Source organism: Salmo salar, chromosome ssa03, assembly GCF_905237065.1.
Source record: "Salmo salar chromosome ssa03, Ssal_v3.1, whole genome shotgun sequence".
In the NCBI taxonomy this organism is placed as follows: domain Eukaryota; kingdom Metazoa; phylum Chordata; class Actinopteri; order Salmoniformes; family Salmonidae; genus Salmo; species Salmo salar.
Window position 1 is genome coordinate 69,848,421 of NC_059444.1, and position 27,401 is coordinate 69,875,821.

The 27,401-nt window shown below is 43.8% G+C and overlaps 2 protein-coding genes across 3 annotated transcripts; one reads left to right on the forward strand and one right to left on the reverse strand.

The window, feature by feature from the left end:
• The first annotated feature begins 240 nt into the window (after positions 1-240).
• On the forward strand, positions 241-16,084 carry LOC106601413 (rho GDP-dissociation inhibitor 1). Of its 2 annotated transcripts, none has more exons than XM_045715214.1 (6): positions 241-394; positions 10,935-11,130; positions 12,716-12,799; positions 13,477-13,553; positions 13,778-13,841; positions 14,275-16,084. In XM_045715214.1, exons 2-6 carry the CDS (start codon positions 10,941-10,943, stop codon positions 14,472-14,474), a joined length of 615 nt encoding a protein of 204 aa, XP_045571170.1. In that variant the 5' UTR covers positions 241-394; positions 10,935-10,940; the 3' UTR covers positions 14,475-16,084. The 2 variants fall into 2 exon arrangements, with proteins under 2 accessions (XP_045571170.1, XP_045571171.1); XM_045715215.1 differs by having other exon boundaries at positions 247-394; positions 10,938-11,130.
• LOC106601417 (cerebellar degeneration-related protein 2-like) lies at positions 16,035-27,362 on the reverse strand. The gene is made up of 5 exons (XM_014193623.2): positions 26,915-27,362; positions 20,169-20,281; positions 18,985-19,133; positions 18,548-18,712; positions 16,035-18,366 (listed from the first exon to the last, which is right to left on the reverse strand). The coding sequence occupies exons 1-5, from the start codon at positions 26,991-26,993 to the stop codon at positions 17,379-17,381; spliced, it is 1,494 nt and encodes a 497-aa protein (XP_014049098.1). The 5' UTR covers positions 26,994-27,362; the 3' UTR covers positions 16,035-17,378.
• Between the last annotated feature and the right edge of the window lie 39 nt (positions 27,363-27,401).

The window sequence follows — 27,401 nt, forward strand, 5'->3', positions numbered from 1 at the left end:
TGCTTTGCTATGGCTACTTTGTGAAGTTTGCGGTCTGTCCATTACTGATGTTTAAAAACATGTTGGTCTGTACTCTGTGTACTTGATAAGGTCATTCCTGTCCCGTCTGGGCTCTCAAATGACGTGATTGACTGCGAATATTCATACTGTATTAAGGTAATTGCGCTAATTTACTATACGTGTATTCTAGTCTACAAATACATTTGCGAGTTTATAGTAACGAGCATTAACCTGACTAGTGCACTTTACACCAGGCTTGTTGCTGAGCGCCCGCCTACGTTCGGACAGCTTTTGTAGTGAGTCAATATTCCCGGAAGCGTGCTGTGCGTTTGATTTTAGCTGCTCCCTCCTCGCCATTCAGTGGCGCGTACTCCAGCGTAGCAGCAGCATAACGGTAAGGTCCGAGAAAATATTTGATCAACTTTTCAAACATTTGTCTATACATTTAAGCTAAAACGCGGATAGCTCATTTGTATGTTCATTTTTGGTAGTACAAAGTCGCAAGCTCTGGTTATTCGTGCAACTTGTTACATGTTAACTAGCAACTTCATGATGTCTAGGTTCATTCGACTAGCGTAGATTACTCATTTTAAATGTGACGCAGACCAGGAACTGTTATCACTGATGTTTGCTCTGTGGTTACTGCCAGTTTAATTATACAGTGATAATTTCTCTTTCCATTGGGGTAGGCTATCCTTGTGAATATCCACTAAATTGATCTGTGATTAGATCCTGTTGACTAAACAAGTCATTAAATGAATTTCAAAGCAAGTCATTAAATGAATTTCAAAACAACACTATTCAAGGGGAAAAAAGTTACTTGTTTGATCAGACCCAATGAATGGGTATGTATAGGCTAACTTTTCATCTCATGAAAGTTGCTCACGTTCTGTCAGCAGTTGACACTTCCTGGAATGCAAGTTCATTTCCCGCGGTGATTCATAATTGAACATGTTTTTCTTAAACTTGATTGAAGGGAATGAGCGAATCCTGTAAATTGCTACAAATATTATTTATATACCCTCTCTGAAAGTGAGTTTCTTACAGATGTGTATTTAAAATAGGCCTAGTGAAATTCGGATTTGACAGACGGATCCAGGAGGGCACACTTCAAATAATGCAACTTTTAAACCCAGTCAGCCTATCTGTTACGACGTGTTTTTGTGGCATACAAACGTGTGCATCTTTTCTGAAAATCATTAGGCCCAGTAACCCGATAGACTGGCGGTGACATGCTTGCAAAACTACGAGGGCTGGCTTTTTCCCGAACGTGAAGCCTCCCTTTCCTTCCTGTTTCTGACGAATGGCGCGGTAGAGTTCTAGTTCCTTCTGTTGGAGAGTAGGCCAGGGCGAGTCTTAGGTCTTCACCAAACTTAACTCTTTCCTCCTAGTATTATCCATTTACAGGCAGTTCACTCACTGTAAGTAAAACGATTTCTAGTATCTGTAAAGTAAAGCAAACATACTAAAAGTTCAACAGCCAGACTACTCCAATTGTTGCGCATATCGACCTACATAAGAACACTATAGTATCTGCTGGATGTTCAGCAGCTCAAAGGTCCCCTAGCCTTGTTATTGTTAACTCAACAAGCTTACAATGTTCTATGCAACAGGAATAAAACAATAACTCTACATATTAATATTTATCTTTCCAGAGGACCAGGGACATGTAATGTTGACTTAATTCGTATACACTTCAAGCCAAATAGCGTCTTCATATTTTCAGCCTTAGGGCTTCACTAGTCTGTTATTCAGTTCATGTGACATTTTGTATTTCCCTGTCAGTTTGTGGCAATGGAGAGAGGGGAGGGGGTATTGATTCATAGGGATACTTTGGGCATCTGTCCCCTTTACCACTATCCAATCAATGGTAGCTCACCACTGCAACCACCATAGCTTTCTCATCCGGAATGCTGTTTTTCTACAGGCTTTTTTTGTTTTGAGTAGGACTAGAGATTTGAAATCTCTGATGTGATGTTTTTCAGTACACCCCATTCAACTATAATTGGCTTCATGTTTTCTATGCTATGTTATTTAATAGCACTTTTTAGAGAATTTTCCTGCCTTTGGATTGATATGTAACTGTTAACTTCTCATTTGACAACCACATGCCTTGGACATTACTCCACATGATTCCAGGAACTAATCTTAACCTGATTTTTGATCAAGATGCACAGCTATATTTCTTCTTAAAAGTGAGCAAGCGTCCATCTCTCTCCAAGCTGATTTCTAACCTCCATTACAGGATAAGCTACATGGCTGTGGGTAATCACTACGCTTCTCTCTCCTTGTCTCTACTTCCCTGTCACTCTGCATTAAGGGAGGGGATCTGGCTGGGGAAATTGTAGCAAACCAAAGGAGATTAAATTCAGGGCTGAGCACAGCACCATCTGATGGCCTACAATATGTAGCACACAGTGTACATAAAGACAACTCGCCACAATGGAGGTATGGAGGCATTTAATGACGCCTCCCACACATTCCACCCCCTCCTATAGCCTGTCATGACAAGAACCAGGCCTGATGGTGACTCCTTTTCTCTCAGAGCCAGTTGGCTATCTGTCCTGTTTCTGCCTTTAAGTGGCACATCAGTCCCTTCTGTTTTTGCTGTAACTCGCAAGGGACTAGAAACAAGGACACTGTCCAGCATCTCTACACATACAGCAGTGTTAAAGATTAGCTCTTCTCTTCTGCTGTTCCTCCTCATTGTACTGTGGCTTAGACTGAACAACAGAGCACACAACCCCCAAATGTCCCCCAGGGGATATCAGCCTTCACATACACCTCATTCAAAAGGAAATGGCTTCCCTTCATGCTGGATATGTCCTTATTTAGTCATTGCTATCATCTACCAGAGGGCAAACGTTACACTGTGCATACTTTTCTGTTTCTTGTTGCGGATGTTGAGATGTTCCTCAGACCACATGACTACTGCCATCAAGTTTACCACCCATCATCAGGTCATTGCTCTGTCAATGACACCACATTAAAAATCCCAACTGAATGGAGCCACCATACAACAGTGGGCTTATTACTGTCCATAGTGGATGCTGTTGCCTTGTTGTTACCAAGGGAGGCAGACATAATCTGGGCATGTGTCGCTACTCGCTAAGCCCCCCCACCGTGCAGGGAGAGAGCCCTGACCTTTCAGCTGGCACCTTGGCACTTCCATTCACTCTCAGCTTCCTGCTGTGTCTATACAGAGTGATTTCTCAGACCGGCTATTTTTAATGCTCAGACCATATTTGTTCTAGTTTTCCCCCTTGAGGTAGAATATATTTTTCTCTTTCGTCTGCTACTTCCTCAATTTTGAGTCCTCTCTGCTCTGTTTATTCATGTCTCACTCTGTGGAAATGAGTGCTTCCTGCATTGCATCAGCGCTGCCAGGCACAATCCTCCTTCCTGAAGGCACTGTTCTGCATTTAGTGCTGCATCCTCTGCTTTGTGCAGCAGCCCAGCGTGTGTCTGTTGACATAACATCAAGCCAGCGTTGCTTACCTGAATACCTGTTAACAAATCAAGACTGCAATGGGGTTTACGTCAGGTGGAGAAAGGCTTACAGGGGAAGTCAAGGGGATCATTTAGAAGCCTTTTGCATTACCATGTGTGTTTAAGTGCAGTCCAACATTATGTGGTTAAACACAGTTCTCTTCTCTAACTGGCGGATGTGAGTCATGTTGTCGGCAGAACACGAAGGAAACGTGCAATCATAGTTGACAAAAGTGCTGCAGAGCATAAGGAAGTCAAGCACTCTGGTGAATGGCACATAAGTCTAGAAGGGCGTCACAAAGCTACATCACAAGGACACATGAAACAGGGCATCCTGTGGGGAGGAAAGGGAGAAATGCTAAAGTTCACTCTCACAGCTAGGTCTATGACAGGAAGGGAGACAGAACAGAGAGGATCAAACTAGCCATAGATGTTTTGTGTGTGACATTAGGAGTCAGAGTAAAAAGGATTTAAAAATTAAACTGAACTAACTTTGAAGGAAAAGAGGAACTTAAGGTTCCTTTGAGTTCTTTGAGTTCCTATCACTTTCCCCTCCAACTCTGACCTGTGCTGAACTTCTTTATGTTTGTGTCCTGCTTACAGAAAGCCTCCTCCATCAACCACAATGTCTTTAGCCATTTTCATTAGAGGTCGACCGATTAATCGGAATGGCCAATTAATTAGGGCCGATTTCAAGTTTTCATAACAATCGATTAGCCTATTTATTTATTATTATTATAATTATTTTTTATACCTTTATTTAACTAGGCAAGTCAGATTAAGAACACATTCTTATTTTCAATGACGGCCTAGGAACGGGGGTTAACTGCCTTGTTCAGGGGGGATTCGTTTTTGCAACCTTGGTTACTAGTCCAACGCTCTAACCACCTACCTTACATTGCACTCTACGAGGAGCCTGCATGGCAGGCTGACTACCTGTTACGCGAGGGCAGCAAGAAGCCAAGGTAAGTTGCTAGCTAGCATTAAACGTAGTTTTTTATAAGATATCAATCTTAACATAATCACTAGTTAACTACACATGGTTGATGATATTACTAGTTTATCTAACATGTCCTGCGTTGCATATAATCGATGCGGTGCCTGTTAATTTCTCATTGAATCACAGTCTACTTCGACAAACGGGTGACGATTTAACCAGCGCATTTGCGAAAAAAGCACTGTCGTTGCACCAATGTACCTAACCATAAACATCAATACCTTTTTTAAAAATCAATACACAAGTATATATTTTTAAATCTGCATATTTAGTTAATATTGCCTGCTAACATGAAATTGTGTCACATCTCTAGCGTTCATTGCACGCAGAGTCAGGGTATATGCAACAGTTTGGGCCTCCTGGCTCATTGCGAACTAATTTGGCAGAATTTTACGTAATTATGACATAACATTGAAGGTTGTGCAATGTAACAGGAATATTTAGACTTAGGGATGCCACCCGTTAGATAAAATACGGAACGGTTCCGTATTTCACTGAAAGAAAAAAAAAACGTTTTGTTTTCGAGATGATAGTTTCCGGATTCGACCATATTAATGACCTAAGGCTCGTATTTCTGTGTGTTAATTATATTATAATTAAGTCTATGATTTGATAGAGCAGTCTGACTGAGCGGTGGTAGGCACCAGCAGGCTCATAAGCATTCATTCAAACAGCACTTTCATGCGTTTTGCCAGCAGCCCTTCGCTGTGCTTCAAGCATTGCGCTGTTTATGAATTCAAGCCTATCAACTCCCAAGAGGAGGCTGGTGTAACCGATGTGAAATGGGTAGCTAGTTATCAGGTGCGCGCTAATAGCGTTTCAAACGTCACTCGCTCTGAGACTTGGCGTAGTTGTTCCCCTTCCTCTACATGGGTAACGCTGCTTCGAGGGTGGCTGTTGTCGATGTGTTCCTGGTTCGAGCCCAGGTAGGAGCGAGGAGAGAGACGGAAGCTATACTGTTACACTGGCAATACTAAAGTGCCTATAAGAACATCCAATAGTCAAAGCTATATGAAATACAAATCGTATAGAGAGAAATAGTCCTATAATAACTACAACCTAAAACTTCTTACCTGGGAATATTGAAGACTCATGTTAAAAGGAACCACCAGCTTTCATATGTTCTCATGTTCTGAGCAAGGCACTTAAACGTTAGCTTTCTTACATGGCACATATTGCACTTTTACTTTCTTCTCCAACACTTTGTTTTGCATTATTTAAACCAAATTGAACATGTTTCATTATTTATTTGAGGCTAAATTGATTTTATTGATGTATTATATTAAGTTAAAATAAGTGTTCATTCAGTATTGTTGTAATTGTAAAATAATAAAATGTTTAAAAAAATCGGCTGATTAATCGGCATCGGCTGTTGGCCCTCAAATAATCGGTATCAGCGTTGAAAAATCATAATCGGTCAACCTCTAATTTTCATCAACTCAGGAGGCGTCTCGCCCTTGTTCAATTTGGTAATGAAGACCCTTGAATCGCTAGAGGACACCAAAGAGGTTTGTCAGTGGAATCCTCTTGATGTGTCACCACTGACACCACCAAACACTTCCCCTTTGCTATTCCCCAATGCCTTATTAGCAGTAATCTCTGTCCCAATAATCTTACTGCTCGAATTGTTACTAAGGAACAGCCCTAATCTGGGTGTCAGCTACTCTAGAAACCAGAGTGCTTGGATGACTATTCCTGAACCTGATCAAATGGGGATAATCCTCCAATTAAAGCTAGTGGTATTTATTTAGCTGCCAATGGTAAGAACCAGTGTGAGGGGTTCAATGTTGACACATAAGCCGATCACTACCTGAATTTATACCTCAGTTATACCAAAACATGTCACTTAGCAGTGACGAGTGAACAAGGCCTATTTATTTCTGTAGTCAGTCAGTATTTGTGCCATGTCAGCTGGTGGAAAAATGTGTATTGGGACTTATGTTATTGTTGAAACTTGGCCTAATCTATTTCATTGAGCTCAATGGACCTATAATTGACCCAATCATCCATTTCGTGCTTAGTGAAGATCACATATGAATCATTATCTTGACGTGGTAGGTCAAGCCAGAAACTGAATGTGCTCCAATACCTTATTCTATGGAAGCCAAACTGTGTTGAGAATGAGATGGCTGCCAACTACTGAACAGGGTTTATAGTCTACTTATTTACCTATGGGCATTAGGCAGTCATGCCAAGCAATGGCCACACTGATAAACGTGTGAGACTGAAGTGGGTCACTGCTCGGAGGGTGCCTGCCTCACATCCGTTGTAACTTTCTACTAAAATATGTATTTCTTTAAGGTTGTCATGATAATTTTTTTTAAAACTCTAGCCACCCTGACTCCCATCCTAGTACTCTCAACAGTATGCTTTTTGTTTTTCACCCTCTTGTTTGTCACTATTTCCTGATGTCCCCCACCTCACCCCCTCTTTTTATCGATCCACTTATTCTGAAGCACACATCCCCTCCAGCTGTAGCCGCTTGACCCAACAGTAGGCCAGTCATGAGGGGCTGTGTTGTGGTGTGCGTTAGCAGTAGAGAAATATAGCACTCCTAAAGTATGTCCCTCTCATTTATCACCACACCAATCCTGGGGGACAGCTCGGTATGTAGCGGCAGTCCACCAAGGCTCAGGTCTGGATCTAGGCTAGCACATGAGGAGGAGCGACTGCCAAATGAATAGAGATGACGTGAGAAAGATGGCACAATATCCTTGAATCTGGTCCCATCCTCCCACTCCTAACAACAAGTCCTTCTCACTATTTCGCCAACTTCGCACACATTTGCACAGCTGAGCTACCAAAATACACATTCTGCTAACAGAACAGGAATTTCTGCTTTAATGAGAACGTGGAGAGGCCCTGTTTGGGGGGGAAAAGGGTACAATGTGCTCCCTTTTCCTGCTTGGTGCAGGTCCAGCTGTGTATGTCAGGCGCTATGCAAAGCAGAGGGAGGGAGAGGATTACAGAGCGAGGAGGGGGGTGGAACTGGTTAGTGTGGTGAGAGGTTTGAGAGCCAGGCAGGAGCCCTTGTTTGCAGTGGTGTGATTTTAATGTACTATTGCTGGGATTGCATGTTGAGCTGTGATTTTATGGTGTGTTATGTCACCAAGGTAATACCGGCATCTGTGTTCAACATCTGGAGCCTTGCTCATGGCACAACATCAATGTTGAACTTGTTTTTTTCTCTCTTTGCAGTGCATGTTTGTGTGTAGCCCAATAATAACATATTTCACACATTGCTCTTCCCTCGAGGTGTTCCACGTGGCTTTTTAGAGCACAAGCCTGTTTTGTTATGGAATGTTGTTCTACTATTGTTATGGGCCTAAGGTTTCTCTCGTTATATTGGAATGTGTGAGCTACTACGGTCCTTGAACAAGTATGTTTCAAACTCGACTGCTGCATGAGCATGACAGTGTGTGATATATAGCATAGTCTAGGCTTCCTGTCTCATTGTTGGTTAGGTGGTTTCCTGTGAACTGACTGACATCCACAAACATACTGGCATTGTTCTGTGGTGTCAGTGGAGGTCTGCCAGTGCCCTTTGTCAAAGTAGTATTCTTGCTCTTGCCATTTTCTGTTTTACAATTCGTCAGAGATACTCAATGTTGCTCAGTTAATTGATTGTATTACACTAATACACAATTGTGTATTACGGTGTAATTACACAGTGCTACAGCACAGGCCAAGTTGATTAGCTTTTTCTCCGAGTTGATTTGCTTTGTTGCAATGTAATTGGGGCCAGCTTGTGTCAGTTCCCCAGTAACACATAGAGTCAATGGATTTACAGTCTCTCAGTTGAAATTCCACTTAACAAAGTACAGTAAGCTGATAAAAGCACTAGAAGTAGCCTTGACCTGCCCTGTCGGTGGAGAGTTTAAGATTTTTACCCAGAGAAGGAATAGGCCTGTCATTTATTGCTGTGGGGGAAAAAATATTAGTCTGTGGTAAAGTGAACCTTTTAAAGTATTAGATGCAGTACTGCAGTAAATCACTAATGCATCGGTAGAAAATGCAGCGTGGCGTTGGCGCCATCACGCTGAACTGCTACCACTGAAGACTGCACTGCTGACTGTCTGTGGTGTGCACACGGATACAGAGAGGCGTTCTGTGCCAATCACTCACAATACCACAAGGAACAAGGAGGACAGTCTTCATGAAGGAAGACAGAAAGCATAGAGCATCAGTGTTATGAAATTGAGGCGTTACCCAAGGACAAAGACAGTCTTCTAAGAAGACAGAAAGCATAGAGCATCAGTGTTATGAAATCACCTTGGTGTAGCAGTATAGCAGAGGTATTACACCAGCTAGACATATACATTTAGACATGTAGGGTAGACGTAGGCCTCTAGCGCGGTGGTTCCCAAACTGTGGGGCAAGGACACACACCCCCCCCCCAAAGAAAAACTCTGTCCGGCTTTTTGAAAGCTGTAATAGTAGAATGCACAAGGTGCGATTTTTGAAATTGATTAGTGTATCATCAGTTTTCCTCAGTCATTGTAGACCTTAGAGAGCTATTTATAACTTGTCAGAAATGTCCGAAGATCAACTAGGCCATGTCGGCTAAAGATTTTATAGCACATAGATTTTGTTGCAATGTTTGAGTCACTCAAATAACACATGAATAAACATTAGATATGGCAAAATGTATAGAATTGCAAGAACATTAGCTTTAAAACTGCAACAACATTTATGTACCCCATGACAAAATGTGTAGAATGTCCCCCAATGTTGGAAGGGGGCCTGAGTAAAAAAGTGAGCCCCTGGCCTAGAGGTTAAGAGCTTTGGGCCAGTAACCGAAATGTCGCTGGCAAGGTGGACAAATCTGCTTTTCTGCCCTTGAGCAAGGCAGTTAACCCCCAACAACAACTGCTCCTGGACGCCGATGACAGGGATGTTGATTAAGGCAGCCCCCCCGCACCTCTCTGATTAAGAGGGGTTGGGTTAAATGCGGAAGTCACATTTCAGTTGAATGCATTCTGTTTTGCAAGTGACTAGGTATCCCCTCCCTATCTGGGGGGAAAGGTTGATTTCAACACTCGCAGCTCTCTCCTCACGACACCCACCTCTCTGGCAAGAGGACCCTTCCCCTAATATCATTGTCCTGATTCCTGCGTAGCATCACTCTCCCCAGACCCTAATTGATGTTGACTGGTAATGCAGTGCAGCTGGGTGCTGCTCCCCACATTAGCATGTTGTTATCTGCTTGATCCACAGAAGCTTGACTGTAGCTCACTACATCGTGGTAGAGGAGGGAGGGAGAGGGTTTGAGTTGAGATAAAGCTCTGCTTTTTGACCAACCAGCCCTCCGTGGTTCCCCCCCGCGTGTACAGCGCTGGCCCCTCTGGTCTTACCTCCATACTGGGACTGTGTCCAATGTAGTCCAAGCCAGGACGTGTGAGTCACCCCCAGAGATCTTTATCGCAATAGAAGGCTCTGGTTAGGCTCAGTCACATGCCCTGGCTCTGTGTGTGTGATTGGGTATTGTTTCAGAGCAGCAAGGAGGCTGCTGAGGTCAAAGTGCAATGAGAGAAGGATGTAAATCCATAATCATCTACCAGGACACTATTAACCTGGTGCCTGCCTCACACTGCATGCAAATCAGATGTATTTAAAGGATCCTAATGAGCATCTGGGAAGTGGCGTGTTGACTGCCACAGAGTTTCTAAACCCAGATGCCCAATATCGCAAGACTTCCGGGAACCCATGCGAAGCAGACTGGAGGCCAGACCAGAGTTTGAGAAGTGCAAAATTGATTCCTTAGTTGTTTATTTTCGAGAAACATGTTATTACTCAACAAAGTGACACGTTTTCATTTTTGTCAAAAACAACTTTAAATGAAAGGAGTGCCTTTGATTTGACGGCCTGCAGTTCGGCGTGAGACGACCGCTAGACCTGATGATGTATTTCTGCACATGAGCTCAGCTAGCCAACGTCGCCATGACATCGCCTACAAGCGTGATCTGGGATTCCTATTGGTTCATACTAAACCATCTTTGCTGCTACCATCATTCAAACTCTGGCCCTGCTTGAATAGTTTGGAAATACAACATCCTTACCTGCTCCCTCCCTTGTAAAAGTAACCAATCATTAGATTCATCAGTTGGTAGCATGTGAGGTCTCTACTACACACATTTTACCAATTCAGTCATTTCAGACCAGTGGTTTACCTCAAGTTGAGGTACTGTAGGGAGGACACATTTTTCACCCTGACAAGGTATTCAGGGAGTACGCTCAAGGGTGCTGTTTTTAATCTAGTCCACCTGCGATGTAACTAAATCAAGGATTTAACATTTTTCGGTAAGACATTGCCTTGGAGGGTTTTTAAGTGTTTTGTGCTCACTACGCAACAGCAGTGTTTTTCAGTGTTTTGCCTTGCAGTTTATTGATCTATTTTCAACGTATTGGACCAAACCTCCTGACCTGTGTATATCTCTCTCGCTCTCAGTAGACTATGGCAGAGCAGGATCCCACCCCGGAACAGCTGGCGGCCATCGCCGCGGCCAACGAGCAAGCGGAGGGTGGGGTCAACTACAAGCCCCCCGCTCAGAAGAGTCTGCAGGAGATCCAGGAGCTGGACAAGGACGACGAGAGCCTGCGCAAGTACAAGGAGGCCCTGCTGGGGAACGCCGCCGCGGCTGCAGGTTTGTGTTGCTGCTCCAACTACACACATTGTAGAGACACATACACACTGCAGACACACTCATGCAATTTGGACACACCAGCCCTGCAGACTGTTTCTCTCTCTCCCTCTCGACCTGATTAACAAACAAACCCACATCCACAATGCACATCTCGTACAACCATCTCTGTTTATTTTCTTATAATCCCCTCCTACTTTCAAGTCCTTCAGCAGGATTTCTTTTCAGGGATTTAATTGAATGAGTTTGCAAATACCATAAGAGAGGGTGGGAGAGGGCAACAGGCTGGCAGTCTTGGTGCTCAGTGGGTACAGCAGTGACAATTACCCCTCCCCCCTCAGATGGGGGGGTAACACCTGCAACAGTCTGTGAGCTAGATACAGGCTGGCAAGATACAGGTTGGCAAGATGCATGCTGGCAAGATACAGGCTGCTGACTGGAAAGGAGGCCAACTAACTGGGCTTTAGTTAGAGCTGCGGTATCAAAGACTGTGATGAACCACTGATCGCTGGTAGAAATAGTTTCACATTGTTTTATGTCTGATACTCACTTCCATCTGTTGCAAATGTCATTATTCACAGTTGAACTGTTCTTTATGAACTGCAGTAGTTCTCTACTTCAGCCTATTGACTTAACCCCCTTGAGTTTATTGACGCACCGGTGCACCAATCTAAGTTGCATAACAAAAAAATCCCCATCAAAATCAGTCAAATTAACCTAGAGACAAGTTATTTTTTTTGCATTTGTATGCATCTCAATCCACCACATCCTCCGATGTCGTACTTCCGCATCTGAAAGTTGGCACAGCTAGAACAGTGTTTGTCAGACCATGAGACATCCTGAAAATTGGTCTTCTCACGTTAAATATCTGTAGTGTCGGAACGGTTTGACCTAGAAACTATTATGACCACTCTATTTATTTGTTTATTTTTTAACTAGGCAAGTCAGTTAAGAACAAATTCTTATTTACAATGATGGCCTACCCCGGCCAAACCCAGACGACGCTGGGCCAATTGTGCACCGCCCTATGGGACTCCCAATCACGGCCGGTTGTGATACAGCCTGGAATCAAACCAAGGTCTGTAGTGATGCCTCTAGCACTGAGATGCAGTGCCTTAGACCGCTGCGCCACTCGGGAGCCATTGAAAGGGGAGATTCTCCATTTTGTGTCACTGGTTTTAAAAACAAATGGAAGTATGGTAGTTTTGTGCCTACCCAAAAAAGTGGTTAAATATGTAAAAAAAAATATTTCCAGAGTTTTTATATCTCCTAGATCTAGGACTTTAAAACCTTATTTCTTAGGATTTTGTTTTTGACTGACCTTTTTTTCCATTCATGAATGTGTTATTCAATGCGTTTCTATGGGCTATAGTATTAAAGGCCAAAATCAATATTTTATTTAAAAAAATTAGGGGTCCTAAAATTCTAAATCAAATAGCTAAATGATCCATAGTATGAGCATCTTAACCCCCCAATGTCTTAGACTCTAAATAATTAAACATGCACTGCTTATAATAGTCAATGTTTTTTGTGCTTACCATTAACTATTTTTACATTTTTGTACTTTGCTTTGTTTTATTTTTTCTAGACCCCAACGCTCCCAATGTCCAGGTGACACGCTTGACCCTGATGTGTGAGACGGCGCCGCTGCCCCTGACCCTTGACCTACAGGGTGAGTAGAGCAGCACAGTGGTTGTACTGGTATTTGGAGGGTGTGTTTATGAATCGCTGAGGTGCACTTTTTGAGAAAAGGCTCCATATTGAAAGACTTCTAATGTGTTTTAGTGTGAAAAGAAGCCTTTGTAGTGAGCACATGTAATATTTTCCATATGAATGTGTGAGGGTGGAACTAAAGCTTACCATTGGGGGGACAAAAGACATTGCCTCATAGCAGCTGCAACACCTGGCCACCTATGGTTTACAAACATACGTTTTCCAGTAGACATATCAGGCAAATTCCATGGGCCATTCCTAATGGATTGGTTTTATTATTCGAGTTAATGAGGCATTTCTTCTGCTGGTTTGAGACTCTTCTGCCACCTACAGGGAAGAAACCAGGAACATAGAGATGCTCACATACAGGGAAGCGCCATCTAGTGGACACTATAATAGCAGGCTACAACCCTGTTGGAATGCTTAGGAAATCCTGCTTTTGTGCTTGCATTTTAAAGATTGATCTAACACCTTTCACCTATCCAGTCTAACAAGATTACTTCCAGGGGAGAACTTTGCACATTGCATATATTGGAACAAAATTATAGACTCCTCCTGCATTCACTCTGCCTGAGGGTCTCTGACATTCTCTTTCTGTGGTCTGGCCGCCTCTTTCTCTCTGCTCGACCGCCTCAGGAGACCTGGAGTCCTTTAAGAAACAGTCCTTTGTCCTGAAGGAAGGCGTGGAGTACAAGATAAAGATCAGCTTCAAGGTGAATGAGCCTGGCCTTTTTCAACAATGTGTTATGGCTGTTTATCCAATCCAACTAACATGACCAGTGTCAGCTTGGCCGCTATCAAGCTATTTTGGACATTGAAATTCAATTGTAAGCTGAATACACACCATGTCCTATCATGAAAGGGCTGCTGTCTTATCCGAATGGTGGATGTGGAAAGAGGATGTGACCTCATCACTGACTGTTGTCTCTGTCTGCAGGTCAACAAGGAGATTGTGTCAGGACTGAAGTATGCCCAGCAGACCTACAGGAAAGGAGTCAAGGGTAAGTTCTGCTGTTTCATTTTCTTGCTCTGTCTACTGTGAGGATTTGAGAAGGCCAGATAAGGTTAAGCAATATAGTGTACCTTCCATCTAGAGGACAACATGGGGATATGACCATATTGCTTATACTTATCCAATTATCTCAGATATCCACAACAAGTGCATTGGAGACAGGGGTTAGGGATGTATCCGATGTTGGGAGTGGCTTGGTCAACTCCGGTGACTATTTGCCTGTGCACACAGTAATTAGGTCAAGTTAGTAGATGAGGTATTTACATTGGCATTCCTAGACGGTCATTAAATGACTTGTTAATAGTTCCGGAGTGGCCATAGTATTTGTATTTGATGACACAGAGAAGTGGCCTGTTTTTGTCAAGAGGCAACTTTGGAAAATAAATCTAAGCCCCTTCTCTCTTTCCTGTCTCTCTGTGTAGTTGACAAGTCAGACTACATGGTGGGGAGCTACGGGCCGCGGCCGGCAGAGTACGAGTTCCTGACCCCTCTGGAGGAGGCCCCTAAAGGCATGCTGGCCCGCGGCACCTACAACATCAAGTCCAAGTTCACTGATGACGATAAGCACGACCACCTCTCCTGGGAGTGGAACCTTAACATCAAGAAAGAGTGGAAAGACTGAGTCCCTGTCGACTTAATTCTTCCCCATCCCCCTCTTCTTATTCCCCCTCCATTATTTTGAATTCATAATTATGTGATAAGTGATAAGGCAAATTGCTCTCTCGTCCACGCCAATCCCTGCAGTAGTTTCATTCCAATTACATTGACATGCCATTCACCCCCCCCTCACACACTCCTTGTGATGCTGAGTATTGAATATGTGGAGAAAGCAAATCATGTGCACAATCATGAATTTGTTTTGGTTAGTTTGTATATAAATGTTTGTTTTTTTTAAATGAAAGATTGATTTGTTAATGCTCTTGATATGGATGTCATAATCAACTGTGTGAATTCCATCCTTTCCCCTTCATCTCTTACACTCCTTTTTACCCCCCTTCCTGCTGATTGTTTTATACAACCATGATCTGCCTTGTAAAGGTGTTGCTGTGTGTTAAAGGCTGTGGTAGGTCCACACTCTGTACTCTTTGTTGGGGATGTTGCCCTCTGTCAGTGGAAAGCCTTTGAGCAGATTATATGTACCAGTCCACACAATTAGTTTATTCTGGAACTAGTGTGAATTCCTAACCGTTAAGAGGTGGCATGAACAGCACTTACCGGCAGTCCACCAGAGGCACTCTGACCACCTGCTGAAGGTGCAAGTGTGCCTCTTCCTGATCAGGGTTTTCACCTCCCTACCTAGTTCATTCAGCAGCCATGTGGCCTTAAAGAGGATTCCTGTAGAACTAACGATGAAAGAAATGATCACAAAGAGCCATTTGCCTTCAGAACAGAACTGTCAGATTGTTACGAGAGCCTCCTACAGGGTTTGAGTTATAGGCTGAGTGCAGGTGCTAACAGATGCTCAGACAGACCATTGAGATGCTTGTACTACCTTTCCAGATTAGCCAGTAGAAGTAGACCATGAAAGTGAACAGCAGCCATCGCTGCTCCCTTCCCTTCTCACCACATCAGGTGGTCTCAACGTGGACCACCTTTAGTGCTGATCCTGATGTGAATGTGTTTACGTTGATATAAAGAACCTGGTTTTGTTGACAACTAAGAAATTAGCTCTATGTCAAATGCCCTCTAAGCAGACCTTCTTCCAGTCACTAACTCCATTACTGTAGCGTCTCAGATATGGGGCCTTGCTGGTGGCCCTTGTGAGCAGAGAGGAATGTCACACAAGGCTTGTTAATCCGCTCACCTCGAGTATGAATCAACTCCAGGATGAATCAACTCCAGGATTACCAAAACTGGCTGTCCCTCTAGCCTTTACAACCACCAGCTGCTCTCTGCTAAGGTCTGACTTTCAGAATGGGAGCTCAACATCAAATAGTTATTTGAACGTTGGCCCTGATGTTTTAGGTCAGGTCTAACTTGTGCACAGACCCAGAGTTTCAACAAGAACAGCCAAGACCTACTACAAAACCATGTTATTTTTCTACACTCCATTTTTCAACGTCATAACTTGGGATGTTGGGCTCAGGCTTTGTATGGTTTCACTGGATCATTGTTTCAGTATGGTTTTGATTCTTTGTAACCCTCTGTGCCACCTGGAGAATACTGTTCACCTGTCAAAGTCTTCAGACTGGAGGTCATGGTCTTTAATCAATAAAGTCATGTTACTTTTTACACTGTTCTCTTATTGATCCAGCTCTAAAGTACAACGTTCTGTAAAGCATCTTTACCCGTCTATCATGCATGCTCCATCTAACACACCAACAACCTTTCTCATTGAACAGAACAAATGTTAGACATTTAGATGGTCTTCTACCAATGTATAGAAGACCAGATCACATGAAGTTTGTACACAATGAAGAGCAGAAAAGAACAAGGAAAATATTAAAATGAAAAACCAAAGTACTGATAAGAGGGCAGCTAGAGCCCCTTGTGTACTTGAAATAAGCAGTCATGGAGATGTACCCATGGTCTGAGTCAGTGCTTAGAGAGCACATAGTTACAGTAGCTTAGTCAAGTGTGGTTGAGAGTTCAATTTCTACACAGTGCATCATCAGGAGGTCCTCAGTTCTCTAGCTTAGACAACATTATCATATCCATCTTGAGAATCCTTTTACAAAAGGTAAATTCACCAATACACTGATATAGTTTTACAGTATTTTAGAACAAGTTACTACTTCCTTGAGTACCATGGTCTCCCTCAATTGAAGTCTACTGATTTCAAAACCAATGTATATGTTGGATAGATGCATATGTGAAGCCTACGATGTTAAGGCAACAGTGTTATTCATTGAGAACATCAGGAATATTTAACTAGATTGTTTTTTTAAAACACATTTTATGAATAGCTCTGCACATGTTATTCATTGTCCGCCATCAAAAACATTACATGGCAATTATTTATACATTTTAAATAGAATTAGTGCAGTCTCAGTATACACGCTCAGTCATTTAAACATTGTACTGGATTGTCTTGACCAAAGACGGGCCAAACAGGTTTTAGTGCACGACTAGGTTGTCATAAATGATCTTAAGTTAGGTCAAGAATCAAGGCATTTCATCTACCCAGATGATGAATGTCGTCAGATGTACAATTCATTCATATTGGGATGGGTGAAATGTGGCAGTATCCAGAGATATGGATAAAACGTGGCAGTATCCAGAGAGATGGATAAAACGTGGCAGTATCCAGAGAGATGGATATAACAGCGGAGGGGATCATCCACCGTAGACTATCAGTTCCCCAGTGCAGAAGTACAGGTAACCTGTCATTAAGACATCAAGTGACCACTTTGAACAAACACGGTCAAACAAAGAGAAACAAATTAAGAAAAAGAAAACTGTGGCTTTTGTACCCATTTCAGTGCATGTTCAGTAGTACCAGGAGAGGTCATGTTCAGTAGTACCAGGAGAGGTCATGTTCAGTAGTACCAGGAGAGGTCATGTTCAGTAGTATCACAAAGGCTGCTCATTTGTCTTTGGACTTTTTTCCCTTAGGACTTCCTACCCTTGGGGACTTCCTACCCTTGGGGACTCCCTTGGTGGAGTTCACTTCACTCTTGGTCTTCTGCAGGCGGGAGAAGATCTCTTTGAACAGGGCCTTGTACTCTGGGGTGTTCTGGCCCAGCCTCTTGTCCACCTGGTCTACCTGCCGGCTGATGCCCTCCAGGGCCTCTGGGGTGGAGGGGGTCTGGGGCGGGGTGGTGGGTGCAGCAGCCATGGCTGAGGGGCCGGGCGTGGCCATGCCGTAGTCCTTCATGGAGGGGTCTCTAGAGACAGGGCGTGACGTCTGCACCCCCGCGTGGCACATGCTCTCCTCGTGGCGCCGGCACTTCCCCAGCAGCTCTTCGTATTTCTCCAGCAGGGCGTGGTACTGCTCATCCACTTCCCTCAGGATGGACATGCCCCGCTTGCGCACACCGTTGGCGTGGATTGCGTAGCTGCCCTGTCGCCTGCCAGAGGCGTCGCAGGCCGAGATGGCGTTGAGCGCCGTGTCGCTGCAGCTCTTCCTCACGGGGCCTCCCTGCTGCCCTCCTCCTCCTGTCCCCCCGGACTCCCCCGTCCCCTCCCCTCCCTCCTTTTGCCCCGGTCCCTCCTCGGGTGTGTCGGTCTCAGGGGCATTGCTGAGTAGGGTCTGCTCCAGACCCTCATCCAACAGACAGACCCGGGACCTCCTCAGCTGCTGCATCTCCTGTAGCTCTGCCTCCAGCTCCTGCACTCGCAGCTGGCAGCCCTCAGCCCCCAGGAGGCGTTGTTCCATAAGCTCAAACTCCTCCAGCACAGCTGTGCACTCCCTCTCTGCCCCCTCCCTCCGGCCCCGTTCTGCCACCATGGCGGACCTCAGGGAGGAGACCACACCCTTAAGACGCTCGTTCTCCTCGTCCAGGGGCCGGCGCTCACGCTCAGACACCAGGTCCACACTGCCGGGGTTGGCCACCAGGAAGCCATCCTCATACCTGAAGAGCGATACACCACACAGAGGAGCACAAGGATACAGCAGGGAGATTACATTCTTATGTAATCTGAACACCATACATTCAGGTCATTTGGCAAATGTACTAAGCATATTAGCATACTTCACATACAGTACTTTGGACTTTTGAGTGAGACTACATAGAGCATTGCTCTTTACTGTACTTTGGTGCAGTGCAGAGTTCTTTAAGGCAGGGGAAGGAGTGGACAGTCTTGCGTCGCTCCCGCTTCTCTCTGTGGACCCTCAGCTCCTCTAGTGTACGTAGTTCCTCCACACGAGCTGTCATGGTATCCACCTGAGCCTGCAGTGTCTCCATGGTAACAGTCAACCTGAAAGCGCGCGCACACAGGAAAGTGGACTAAATCTTATTTACATCACAACATAATGTACCGTGACTATACTGAGCCTGTGTTACAAAAACGGTGAGACATTTATTTACTCTGAACAGTAGGAACCATTCAAGAACTAAGCTTGTTAACTCTTAACCCAAATATTTCTTAGAAATCCTTGGTATAAACACCATGAAGAAAGAGGTCATGGTACAGTCTTACATAGAGTGAATACTCATATTGTAGATCATAGCAGCTAGAACAACCCTCACCTGTCTATCTTCTGCTGCGAGGCCTTGCTCTCTATAACCAGTTTCTCATTGGTGATCTCCAGCTCTCTGGCCGTCACGTCTAGCTGCTCGTAGACCTTAGCATGCTGCTCGTTCATCTCCCTCAGCATCTCCAGCTGCTTGGACAGGTACTGCAGGGGGAATAGATGTGAATGAAGACATGGACCTTACAGGGAGACAATTTAAAGAGTCTAAAAACAGATATAAAATAACTGGACATCTATATGTTACATCAGTGCAGATGGAGAGGAAGCCATTTTAGACTATTGAGATACACCCAATGCCAGACACTTCTGTACAGTTTTAAATCCGTCACATAGACATGACAGGATTCCATGATGGTTAAGCAAAATAGCATCACAGTTTCCTAATTCCTGTCTACACAAACAAGTGTGGATCAACTTTATTCTTCTCCAGAAGATTAAAGTGTGTGATTGGTTGATTCAGCCATCAGCTTTGTTGTTGCCTAATAAGGAAGCCAGTCTTTTGTCTAATGAGGTGGCAGGTCTGGCTCAGAGGAGTCCCCTCTCCCACACAGCGCACAGCTGCACACTAAGTGAACACACACGCTCTCGCTCTCCCATGCAGCTGCACTCTGCTCCTCTCCTATCAGAGCTCTGCAGGGTTTAATTGGCTTGATGGCGCGTCAAGGAGAATGTAATTGTGCTTGCCTAGAGAGAAGAGCCACTTTGCAGGATCATGAAGTGCACAGTCAGTAGTTTAAAAACCCACACACTCCAGCTAACATACCAGTCCGATGCCATGCTTGACAATATGGCCTCTCAGCAATTCAACATTTAATTGTATTTTTACATTTTAGTCATTTAGCAGACGCTCTTATCCAGAGCAACTTACAGTTAGTGCAGTCATCTTCAGATAGCTAGGTGGGACAACCACATAAAGGCATTGAAAGTACATTTTTCCTCAATAAAGTAGCTCTCAGTAGACTCAGAGCTAGAAAGGAGGGAGGGGTCAAGTGGGGGGGGGGGGGGTCAAGGTGATGAGGATTATTTAAGATACTGTTTGAAGAGGTAGGGTTTCAGATGTTTTCAGAAGATGGCCAGGGCACTTTGCAGGATCATTCATGACATCAACATCAATCATGACATGTACACACGCTCACACATAGTTAGTGAAAGTGGTGCCAAAGTGGTATGATGCTATACCTCGATCTCCTGCACCTGTTCCTCATTGTTGATGTACATCTGTTGTAGGGAGTCCTCCAGCTCCTTGTTGCGCTCCAAAAGGGTCTTCCCCAGCTCAGCTGCCAGGTGCAGATCTGTGAGAGGGGACAGAGAGGAGGACGAGAGAGAGTGGTGAGAGTACTGGTCTGGGGAAAAAAATTAATTAAAATAAATCAACTATTTTAACTCTTCATTCACATTTCATCCGCCAGTAATATTGGTAGTTGCGGCATTAGCCCAGCTCAGTTCAAGTGTTGCATTGGATCATTATAGACTGTTAACTCCATTAATGCAATGCTTTCTGGCTTTCCTTAAAAAGGGATGAATTTAAGACTTTGCCCCCTCATTTCAAATTCAACAAGAACGAGCAATAGAGAGAAAATCCCCTCATTCAATTCCCCTGCTGGAGTAAAAAAAAAAATGTAATCCTCCATCTTCTCTGATTAAGACCAGCTTCTGTGATCTCTGCCAAGATGAGCTCAAGAAAATGGAGTCTGACTGCAGGGGAAAGGAGGAGGATAAGGGAGAAAACCGAGTTAGCGCAGGCTCTGTCTGGATTACACAGGTCATCTCAGAACACATTTACTATTACTCCTGGTCAGAATGACAGAGATATCGCTCTTCTTATAACCCCAATCAAAAAAGAAGAGCGGCTGTACAGTCTGTACATACAAGCGTAAAGGTTTTAGCTGCACTGGTTGCTACACAAACATATTTATTGTCACAACAAGATTGTTTAACATTTTCCCCAGAAACCAATCAACTCCAGCACATCTATGCTCTTTGCTCTCAATCTGCTTTGACAGACATTTCCACAAATAAAACACACATACAAACAAGATCCCATTTTAGACCTGGGAGGGCTAAGGGCACGGAGCCACTTGGTTTCCACCAGCAGCTTGATGGATCCATTATTCATCGGGTGCTGCAGTGACGAGGCCTACTTGGACTGAGAGTAAGGATGAGGAGGGGAGCTGTGCTGGCTCCAACATGCCTGCCCCACTACTCAGAGACCATGACAGTACAGTGGGAGGAGGAGAGGGGGTGTTAAACTGAGAACAATTTACCTCCATTACGGAACATGAATGCAGCATTTTAAATCAACAAAGTGCATGGTGTCAGCACTAACAGGAACACAACAGTGGGGAAAACCATGCTGCTGCTGCACAGTACACATCTAAGGAACATGAGTTGAATTATAGTATGGCTGTCTTGAGCAGTAGCTGTGTGTGTGTGTGTGTGTGTGTGTGTCAGAGATAATGCAATGAACGGCAACAGGAGCTAACAATTCAAAAAGGGACAGAGGCAGAGGACAAGAGGCCCTTCTTCAACACGTACAGTACCAGTCAAAAGTTTGGACACACCTACTCATTCAAGGGTTTTTCTTTATTTGTACAATGTTCTACATTGTAGAATAATAGTGAAGACATCAAATACTATGAAGTAACACATTTGGAATCATGTAGTAACCAAAAAAAAAAAAAGTGTTAAAGAAATCAAAAGATATTTTATATTTGATATTCTTTATTGTAGCCACCCTTGATGACAGCTTTGCACACGCTTGGCATTCCCTCAACCAACTTCATGAGGTACACACCTGGAATGCATTTCAATTAACAGGTGTGCCTTGTTAAAAGTTCATTTGTGGAATTTTTCCTTCTTAATGCGTTTGAGCCAATCAGTTGTGTTATGACAAGGTAGGGGTGGTATACAGAAGATGGTCTTTTACCAAATATGGCTAAGTCCAAATTATGGAAAGAACAGCTCAAATAAGAAAAGAGAAATGACAGTCCATTACTTTAAGACATGAAGGTCATTCAATCCGGAAAATGTCTAGGACTTTGAAAGTTTCAAGTGCAGTCACAAAAACCATCAAGCAATATGATGAAACTAGCTCTCATGAGGACTGCCACAGGAAAGGAAGACCCAGAGTTACCTCTGCTGCAAAGGATAAGCTCATTAGAGTTAACTGCACCTCAGATTGCAGCCCAAATAAATGCTTCAGAGTTCAAGTAACACATCTCAACATCAACTATTCAGAGTAGACTGCGTGAAATCAGGCCTTCATGGTCAAATTGCTGCAAAGAAAATCACTACTAAAGGACACCAATAAGAAAACTTGCTTGGGCCAAGAAACACGAGCATTAGACCAGTGGAAATCTGTCCTTTGGTCTGATGAGTCCAAATTTGAGATTTTTGTTTCCAACCGCTGTGTCTTTGTGTGACGCAGAGTAGGTGAACGGATAATCTCCGCATGTGTGGTTCCCACCATGAAGCATGGAGGAGGAGGTGGTGTGGGTGTGCTTTGCTGGTGACACTGTCAGTGATTTATTTAGAATTCAAGGCACACTTAACCAGCATGACTACAGCGATACGCCATCCCATCTGGTTTGCGGTTAGTGGGACTATCATTTGTTTTTCAACAGGACAATGATCCAAAACACCTCCAGGCTGTGTAAGGGCTATGTGACCAAGAAGGAGAGTGATGGAGTGCTGCATCAGATGACCTGGCCTCCACAATTACCCAACCTCAACCCAATTGAGATGGTTAGGGATGAGTTGGACCGCAGAGTGAAGGAAAAGCAGCCAACAAGTGCTCAGCAGATGTGGGAACTCCTTCAAGACTGTTGGAAAAGCATTCCAGGTGAAGCTGGTTGAGGGAATGCCAAGTGTGCGAAGCTGTCAAGACAAAGTGGCTATATGATTCCATAGTTTTGATGTCTTCACTATTATTCTATAATGTAGAAAATAGTAAAAATAAAGAAAAACCCCTGAATGAGTAGGTGTGCCCAAACCTTTGACTGGTACTGTACCTAAAAATGTAATTAGCTCATCTGTAGGCTACCATATCTTCCTGTTTTAACACAATGGACAGATAACAGAGAGAACTAGAAGAGTGATAAGGGTCTGTATTATAAACAGTACCAGCTCTTGTGTGTGTGAGACAATAGAGCAAGCATTCCAAATAAATCACTACAACACAGACGCTATGTGACCAACACAAAAGTGCCTGGTACACATTGTCTGAAGCTTAAAAGTTATGTAATCTTATGGTTGTGCCTCTATCAAAACGCTGCCGCACAACAATTGTTTGCGCAGGCAAACAGATGAGAATCTACATTTGCAGAGAGGGCAAGAGACATCCCGGTAAATAGGAGAAATCATGTACCCACTTCATTGAATACAAGTGAATAACATAAGAATTGTAACAGGACAAAGCAATGACACTGTCAAACTGACATCTCCCCATGGCAACCTTGGCACACACAGCTCATGTGCACTGCAGCCTTCTGCACGTGTGGCTATGCATCATCCTTATGCCCTCGGATGTGTATAACTCATATAGCATCTAGTGAAGCACATCACAACCACATTGCACCAGCTGCTACAACTACGACATCATACCCTACCATCTGGACAGACAGGATACACATGTTGAGCTGATGATTATGACCACTGAGGGCAATAGGTGAGCAGCCCTGAATACAGATCACTTACATAATAATCACATATTCACTCTGTGAAAGTGAGTGGAAATAGACCATAGCAAATACAATATGACACATTGGTTGGAACAGCATGCTAAAACTGTACTATTACAATTTTACATGCAGGGCTGCCTCAAATCTCTCTAGCCCCAGGCTGAAATCTCTGATCCAAGCCTGAGAGGCCATGTCTGGGGGCCCCCCTAATCAGATCATTCAGCTGGGCTTAATGCTTCAACTCTCCATTTTCAATAACGCTTGTGAGATGAGATTGAGCCTGCTGCTGGCTGCAGAACAGCAGGACCCACCTGGTTCCCAAACCCTGACCAGGGAAACACTGATGAGACGCAAAGCTGTTTTATTCTCTGTGTCATCGGTCGATGGGGTGATGTGGAGGACAAGGCTAGGCCTGGGCTATGGAAGGACATACACTGTACATACAGTTGAAGTCGGAAGTTTACATACACCTTAGCCAAATACATTTCAACTCAGTTTCACAATTCCTGACATTTAATCAGACTAACAATTCCCAGTCTTAGGTCAGTTAGGATCAAATTTTCTATGGGATTGAGGTCAGGGCTTTGTGATGGCCACTCCAATACCTTGACTTTGTTGTCCTTAAGCCATAACTTTGGAAGTATGCTTGGGGTCATTGTCCATTTGGAAGACCCATTTGCGACCAAGCTTTAACTTCCTGACTGATGTCTTGAGCTTCAATATATCCACATACTTTTCCTACCTCATGATGCCATCTATTTTGTGAAGTGCACCTGTCCGTCTTGCAGCAAAGCCCGCCCACAACATGATGCTGCCACCCCCGTGCTTCATGGTTGGGATGGTGTTCTTCGGCTTGCAAGCCTCCCCTTTTTTCCTCAAAACATAACGATGGTCATTATGGCCAAACAGTTCTGTTTTTGTTTCATCAGACCAGAGGACATTTCTCCAAAAAGTACGATCTTTGTCCCCATGTGTAATTGCAAACCGTAGTCTGGCTTTTTTGTGGTGGTTTTGGAACAGTGGCTTCTTTCTTGCTGAGCGGTCTTTCAGGTTGTCGATATAGGACTCGTTTTACTGTGGATATAGACATTTTGTGCCTGTTTCCTCCAGCATCTTCACAAGGTCCTTTGCTGTTGTTCTGGGATTGATTTGCACTTTTCGCACCAAAGTACGTTCATCTCTAGGAGACAGAACACGTCTCCTTCCTGAGCGGTATGACGGCTGCGTGGTCCCATGGTGTTTATACTTGCGTACTATTGTTTGTACAGATGAACGTGGTACCTTCAGGCGTTTGGAAATTGTTCCCAAGGATTAACCAGACTTGTGGAGGACTAAAAAATGTTTTCTTAGGTCTTGGCTGATTTCCCCATGATGTCAAGCAAAGAGGCACTGAGTTTTAAGGTAGGCCTTGAAATACATCCACAGGTACACCTCCAATTGACTCAAATTATGTCAATTAGTCTATCAGAAGCTTCTAAAGCCATGACATAATTTTCTGGAATTTTCCAAGCTGTTTAAAGGCACAGTCAATTTAGTGTATGTAAACTTCTGACCCACTGGAATTGTAATTCAGTGAATTATAAGGGAAATAATCTGTCTAAACAATTGTTGTAAAAAATTATTTGTGTCATGCACAAAGTAGATGTCCTAACCGACTTGTCAAAACTATATAGTTTGTTAACAATACATTTGTGGAGTGGTTGAAAAACAAGTTTTAATGACTCCAACCTAAGTGTATGTGAACTTCCGATTCCAACTGTACCTCATCACGCCATCTGGAACTCACACCGCCTACTATCGTAATATACCAACCTTACCCTTTAAAATGAATGATTGCTAGGAAAAATACAGCTTTGACCTATATCATAATTTGTGGGACATTTAAAATGCTAAAACAATTGCTTCTTTCCCGTTCTGTTTCAAAATATGGGGATAAGACCAGAGGTGGGAGACACTGCTCTGCCAGATCAATACACAGGGAGTGAGAGCAGAGACTACACAGGCCCTCATCTATATCTATCTAGCCATTAGTGGAGGAAGAGACAGACGATGGGGTCCAATTGAGTTAACTAAATCAAACAATTGAGGAAGATACACAAAAGGGGTGTGTCACTCTATAGGGGGGATATTATCAGACTGGAAAAGGTTGCGTGTATTATGTGCCTTTTCAAGCATCTCGAAACATAGATTCTTTGGGAGCGTCTCCATTGTTGAGCCCCATGTTTTATCAGAGCACAGACATGAGGTTAGTAAATGTCCTGTGTCTTCAGTCTAGCCAGTAATAAATTATAAAAGACAGAACTGACATTTCCCTCACTCAGAGACTGCAACTGCATAGAATCTTTGTTCAAAATTCCACAGATTAATGCAAATGTCAACCAGTTGTCTCCCTGAATATCCCACTTGTTTTAAATCCTCTCTCGGTCTGTCAGCCTGATGTCAGGCTCCATCACCGAATACCTCACCGGCACATCCCCATGCAAGAGAGAACCACGACTCAGCATTTTGGTGACTTGAGGAAAATAACCGAGGGCAGAGGGTTGGCACGTGACCGTTCATCATATATGATGTGAGAGATGGAGGGTGAAGTCAGACAAAACAGCAGGGTTATTCTGAGAACACGCACGTCACTGACAAGATCAGAATAATTGGCAAATAATGGATAAAGGGGAAGTCTAGAGCAGTGCCTATACACAGAGGTGGAAATGAGAGAAATGGAAGTAGGCCTGTGTGTGTCAGAGAGAGCAACACACACAGAGGAGAGAATAACAGAGTGTAACATGGACTGACAGGTGAAACCTGCAGCAGAATTTCGATAGAACCCACGCCTCGTTCTCAAATGTACGGGACTTTGGGTGATGGGGGTCTGTCTTGAAAGTGCATGAGGGCCATCACAAAATCTCAGTTTGATCATATCAAGGATAATATCGACAATTAAGACAGTAGTCCATTCCAGACACGCACGCTTGTATATCGAGCCAAAATTGCAGAACATGTCATGAATTCTTAAAATTAATGTCAATAATATTGTCTTATTTTCTTGAAGGGTCAATAGCATCCTTTGAGACATCTTCAGGTTGTTGCATTAAATGACAGCGATGAGGTCGGTAGCCAGCATCAGCTGTTTTCTGCTGGGACAATTTTTATTGTATCGGAACGATTCGCATACAAGGCTAAACAAAACCTGCAACAAACATAACCACAACGACCACAAAGTAACAACAAATGGTGTGTCAGTCTACTCACCCTGCTCCAAATCCCGTTGGTCGTACCATGGCTCATCTTCCTCCGTAACAAACTCTTCCATCCTGCCTGCACGAAGCATCGATGCTCGGTCTATCGTTGTGGATGTTCACCGTGCGCTCTGTAACATCTCTGACCGCTCGCCCGGAAGCGAAAGCATGCCTCGTATGATCAAGAAATCTCGCACAGCGCAGCCTCCCAAACCGTAACCCTTTCAGCAACCTTTATCATTCAGTAGGAAAGCCGCGGGCGCACCTGCCCCCAACATTATGCAATGAACCATTCGAATGAGACAGATGCATCAATTTACCGCACCTGACACTAAATTAATATCTCAAGGCCGACAAATGCTCGCACAAACTGGACAATGTAAGCAAGTCCCTATACGCAACGACAGCACTGTCGGCCTACAATAAAAATAGAGAATAACGTACGAAATAAATTGTACAATATTGAGACGTGTACGTTCACTGAACAAATGTGTGACACT

Excerpts from the sequence above, each read along its gene's own strand:
- LOC106601417 (XM_014193623.2), bottom strand. The coding sequence starts at position 26,993 with ATGCTTCGTGCAGGCAGGATGGAAGAGTTTGTTACGGAGGAAGATGAG. Across the intron at positions 18,713-18,984 it reads TCGCAGCAGAAGATAGACAG|GTTGACTGTTACCATGGAGA; the intron begins GTGAGGGTTGTT and ends GCGCGCTTTCAG. Across the intron at positions 18,367-18,547 it reads GAACTCTGCACTGCACCAAA|GTATGAGGATGGCTTCCTGG; the intron begins GTACAGTAAAGA and ends ATCGCTCTTCAG.
- LOC106601413 (XM_045715214.1), top strand. The coding sequence starts at position 10,941 with ATGGCAGAGCAGGATCCCACCCCGGAACAGCTGGCGGCCATCGCCGCG. Across the intron at positions 12,800-13,476 it reads CCTGACCCTTGACCTACAGG|GAGACCTGGAGTCCTTTAAG; the intron begins GTGAGTAGAGCA and ends CGACCGCCTCAG. Across the intron at positions 13,842-14,274 it reads CTACAGGAAAGGAGTCAAGG|TTGACAAGTCAGACTACATG; the intron begins GTAAGTTCTGCT and ends CTCTCTGTGTAG.